Genomic DNA, 4,531 nt, shown 5'->3' with positions numbered 1-4,531 from the left:
TCTCTCTCTCTCTCTCTCTCTCTCTCTCTCTCTCTCTCTCTCTCCCCACCCCAGCTTTAATTACCGCATAAAAGCTGGTGATCTCTGACCAAATGTCCTAAGTGAAGGCCTCATATGATCACCAGATCCAAACAGTTATCCACCGTGCACAGGCCTTTCAACATGGTTCTTCCACAGTGAGCTCCAGTCCACAGCGACCCGAAGGCAACTTCTGATCGATCTTCTTAGAATCCTTACTTTCTTTCATTACTGTGGCCTGCCCTCTGCTCAGGCTCCAAGCCAGGGACCACGAAGCTGTTTTGGTTCTCTCCTCTACTCTGTGATTGGCTGAATCAAAATTCCCTCTATTTTTGTATCATCTTAACCTTCCTATTCCTTGAATGCCCTCTCTACTTTCACTTGATCTGCTGTATTTCCGGTCTCATCACCTTCAGCTATGACTTTTGTGGTCACTTCCCAGCTAGCCATCCACCTACTACCTTCACAAGACTTTAACTCATTTCTTGTATCCTGGGCAGAGAATTTTGTCTTACAAGTAACTGTAATTATTCTAGAATCTGAAGCAGCTAACCATCTCCCTGACACCCGATACCAGGGCCTACAGAAAAATTAAACATTTAACTGCATCATTCTTGGGTTTTCTATGATGGAGCATCTGCCTAGGCCTTATGGCTTCACTCTCCCTACATCCCACACTCTACAACTACACAGCTTGCTCCTTTATAAATGTCTTTCTCCAACCTACTTGAATGCCTATGTTTAACCTAAAATAATATAGTATTTATAATATGACATTTTACATATTTGGTTACATGTTGCTCTCCCCTTCTGAAGTACAGAGCTCTCCACAACCAGCACCCTTGCTTCTCTTGTGTTCCCAATACCTAGGCTGCTTTGCACTCATAGTAGGTTCCTGCTGAAGTTCTGTGACACATGAGAGTGTAGGAGTGATTTGCACAGGAAAGGCACTCCACCCCACAAAGTAAGATTGATTCTTTTTCCTACAGGAGAAAGCATTCCTGTCACTAAAACTCCACTATCGCAGACAGCTAGTTCTGTGCCCTGGAAGACGCAGTCTGAAGCAGATCCCAGGCGGCATGTTCTCTTCTGTGGTACGGAGGTCATCCAGGCCAAGGCAGCTGGCTCTGGGGCTGTGAGAGCCGTGGTCCTGCAGACAGGTGAGCATCTTCTGGGTAGGTCATTTGTAATGATGCCTGCCCACTTAGTGTGCCTATTACCTTAAATGTATTGGGCCAGGATCTACCGTTGGATAGCACCACGAATACATGTAAGTCTGTGTATTTTAAATGTTGACTTGCTGATTGACGGTGGCCTGTGCATCTCAGTAAATATAGCGGCACATATTACAATAACCACTGTTTATGTACTTTGCAGTTTATAAACTCTTTCTGAAGACTGAGCCAGCAGTTAAGATGCTTATCGCCTCCCCCACCCCCATTGTGTACATAAAGAGTCTGAGACTACGTAAGCCAAGTGGGCAGTTGCAGAATGATAAGTGAATACCTGAGAAAGCTGGACCAGAAACTCAGCATTTCTGAGCAGAATCCCAAGTTCATTCCCCATAGGAAGGATGAAACTAAAAACGTAGTAGTAAAAGCTATTAGAAAAATGAGTGCATCAGTTTTTACCGGGCCACTTCATTTCACTCCAGCAAAGGATCCTATGTGTGTGTGAGCACATTCACCAGCCACGTCTTTAAAACTAACTTGTGCTCTGCCCGGAGTATGGCTCCCATCTCTGGTATGCACTGAACCTGGAAGTAGAGGGGAAGAAAGCCAGGGAGAGTACTAGGCTCTGAAGAAGGTGATGCTATTCCTGTCTAGCCTGATGTACTGTTCTAGTTATCTAACATCGTGTTTAGGTTTCAGCTTTAGGTTTAGACTCTTTAGAGTGGTGTTTCTCAACCTTTCTAATGCTACGGCCCTTTAATACAGTTCCTCACGTTGTGGTGACCTCCCAACCATAAAGTTATTTTCATTGCTAATTTATAACTGTAATTTTGCTACTGTTAAGAATTAATGTCAATACTTCTGGAGACAGAGGTTTGCCAAAAGAGATTGTGACCCACAGGCTGAGAAACACTGCTCTAGCAAAAACCAAGGCAATGTAGATGTTTAGATTACCAGCAGTAATGTTTGTTATCCTGAAAGTGTGGGACATCTGTTTGTCATTTCAGGATTCAACACTGCAAAGGGGGACCTCGTGAGATCCATCCTGTACCCCAAGCCCATGAACTTCAAGCTCTACAGGGATGCCATCAGGTTTCTCCTTTGCCTTGTAGGAACAGCCACCATTGGCATGGTCTATACTCTGTGTGTCTATGTGCTCAGTGGGGTAAGCTGCCTTTGTATTCTTACACACACACACACACACACACACACACACACACACATACATACACACACACACACACACACACGCATACACACACACATGCACATTTTACTGTACATATTTTATTGCTGTATGCTGACCTTATTTCTATATTTTGGTCTTATTCAAGGATGTGGTTTGCAAACAAACTTTGAACAAGCCAAAATGCCAAAGCCTACTTCCAGGCACCCAGATGCACCTATGAGCAGTTGGTTGCTCGTTTCTGGGATAGTAATGAGATCTTGTGGGACAGTGGGGGAACAGTTTGTTTACTGAAATGCTAGCATGATCCTATTCTTGCACACTTCCCCATGCTTTAGGCTACTTCCATATTTAGTTTGAAAAGTGAAATGTTTCGTAAGAGTAGCATTTTGTAGCTATCATATGAAGATCTCCAAATGAAACGAGGTAGCACACACAGAGCTGTTCACTGCTGATTTAATTCTAATGACTGAACACTCTTTCTTTTCCAGGAACCTCCGGAGGAGGTGGTAAGGAAAGCCCTGGATGTTATTACCATTGCAGTGCCTCCCGCTCTCCCTGCAGCCCTGACCACAGGCATCATCTATGCCCAGAGGAGGCTGAAAAAGAAGGGCATATTCTGCATAAGCCCCCAGAGGATCAATGTTTGTGGACAGTTAAACCTTGTCTGCTTCGACAAGGTATGTGTCTTTCATCCTCAGTCCCAGGCCATTCATCACTGTCATGGGAATGGATAGATACTCTTCTCTTTAGTGAGGCAGAAGTAATAGGCAGGTTACAGGCATCTGACCTTATTTTATCTCTTGTGTGTGCGTATGTGATCTGTAAAATGAATTTTCTGACCCTGGGATTTTGAAAAGAGGGAGTAGAAATTGAATCAGTGAATCTTTTAGGGTCCTTTCAGCTGTGAGAGTTTATGAAAGACAATGGATCAAAATATACTCTGTTTCATGCAGTCAAAACCTTCATACAGAAACACACACATACATACACACATACAAAATACATGCATACACTCATGAACTTTAAGTGGTTTATAATGTTTTCAACTGTATCCCCAACACTTAGACCATTGCCTGGCAACTGAGTCAATGCTTAATAAGTATTAATTGAATTATGGAATTAGGAAAAATAAAAATGTTTATTAAACTATGTGTTAATATAAGACTCTTGCTGACAATACAGCCACAGAGCATACCCTCAACTCTATGTTCTCAGGTCAGGGCATGCTTCAGATTAACTACTGGATGTTTGCCACCCCTGCCAACCAGCCTCTCACCTGAGTTCTTTTCTGTGTGTTTGTTTATGTCACATACATTGAGTACGGGACAGAAGTGAATTAAAAGTCCTGTTAGAGGACTGCATAGAAACAGCAGCAGCATAAGAAGGAGAGCAAAGGCCATGATGAACCCAGAATAGCACAAGACAGTATGGTTCTAATATATGGCAGGATGCCAACATTAGAAGAGAGTGTGTGTAAACCTTGAATGTCTAATCGACATGTTATTATGTTTCTTCAAGCAACAGGGAATATCTGGAGCCTCTGTTGCCCTCAGTTTCTTTTAATTAAATTTTTTCTTAGAGGGGGAGTGAAGTAAATATAAAATAAAATTTGCCATGTCAAATATTTGAAGTGTCCAATGTGCTAACACTTAAGTACATGCTCACTGTTCTGTGACTGTCACTGTCATCCATTTTAAGAACCATCTTCATCCTCCTCTGTGAAAAATCTGTAGCCGGTAAACAGTTCATGAAAAACTGGGAGCACTGAGGGCATGGAAACTACACTTTATAAATAAGGAGAGTCAGAAGTGCACCATGACCAGAGCAACATCACTAGGGAAACAGTTTGCTTACAATGTCATACTGTGAGTTCGAAAACAGAACCAGGAACAGAAGAGATAATTGCAACATAGGCCCGAACAAAACAATGAGCAGTGGCCTTGAGTCTGTTTCCTTGTCATTGTTAGCACTTACTGTGTGCTCCACATTAAACAAATTGCTTCCTATTACTTTATTTATTATTCCAGACAGCTCTGTGTGATTATGATCATGTTGTAGATAAGAGTTTCAATGTTGAAGGGATTATGGGATTTTTTTCCCACTCACACAAGATGGTATTTCAACTTAGCCTGAGTTCCTTTTTTTTTTTTTT

At 42.3% G+C, this 4,531-nt stretch overlaps 1 protein-coding gene across 1 annotated transcript in view; it reads left to right on the top strand.

The window, feature by feature from the left end:
- Atp13a4 (ATPase 13A4) overlaps nucleotides 1–4,531 on the top strand; it is a 130,881-nt gene that overhangs the window by 81,638 nt on the left and 44,712 nt on the right. Inside the window, exons 11-13 of the mRNA XM_021184681.2 lie at nucleotides 1,008–1,178; nucleotides 2,198–2,355; nucleotides 2,868–3,056. Of these exons, the coding sequence (XP_021040340.1) occupies nucleotides 1,008–1,178; nucleotides 2,198–2,355; nucleotides 2,868–3,056 (518 nt within the window). The remainder of the gene's footprint in view (nucleotides 1–1,007; nucleotides 1,179–2,197; nucleotides 2,356–2,867; nucleotides 3,057–4,531) is intronic.

Source organism: Mus caroli, chromosome 16 (genome assembly GCF_900094665.2).
Source record: "Mus caroli chromosome 16, CAROLI_EIJ_v1.1, whole genome shotgun sequence".
NCBI lineage: Eukaryota > Metazoa > Chordata > Mammalia > Rodentia > Muridae > Mus > Mus caroli.
This window is presented reverse-complemented; position numbering and strand designations above follow the sequence as displayed.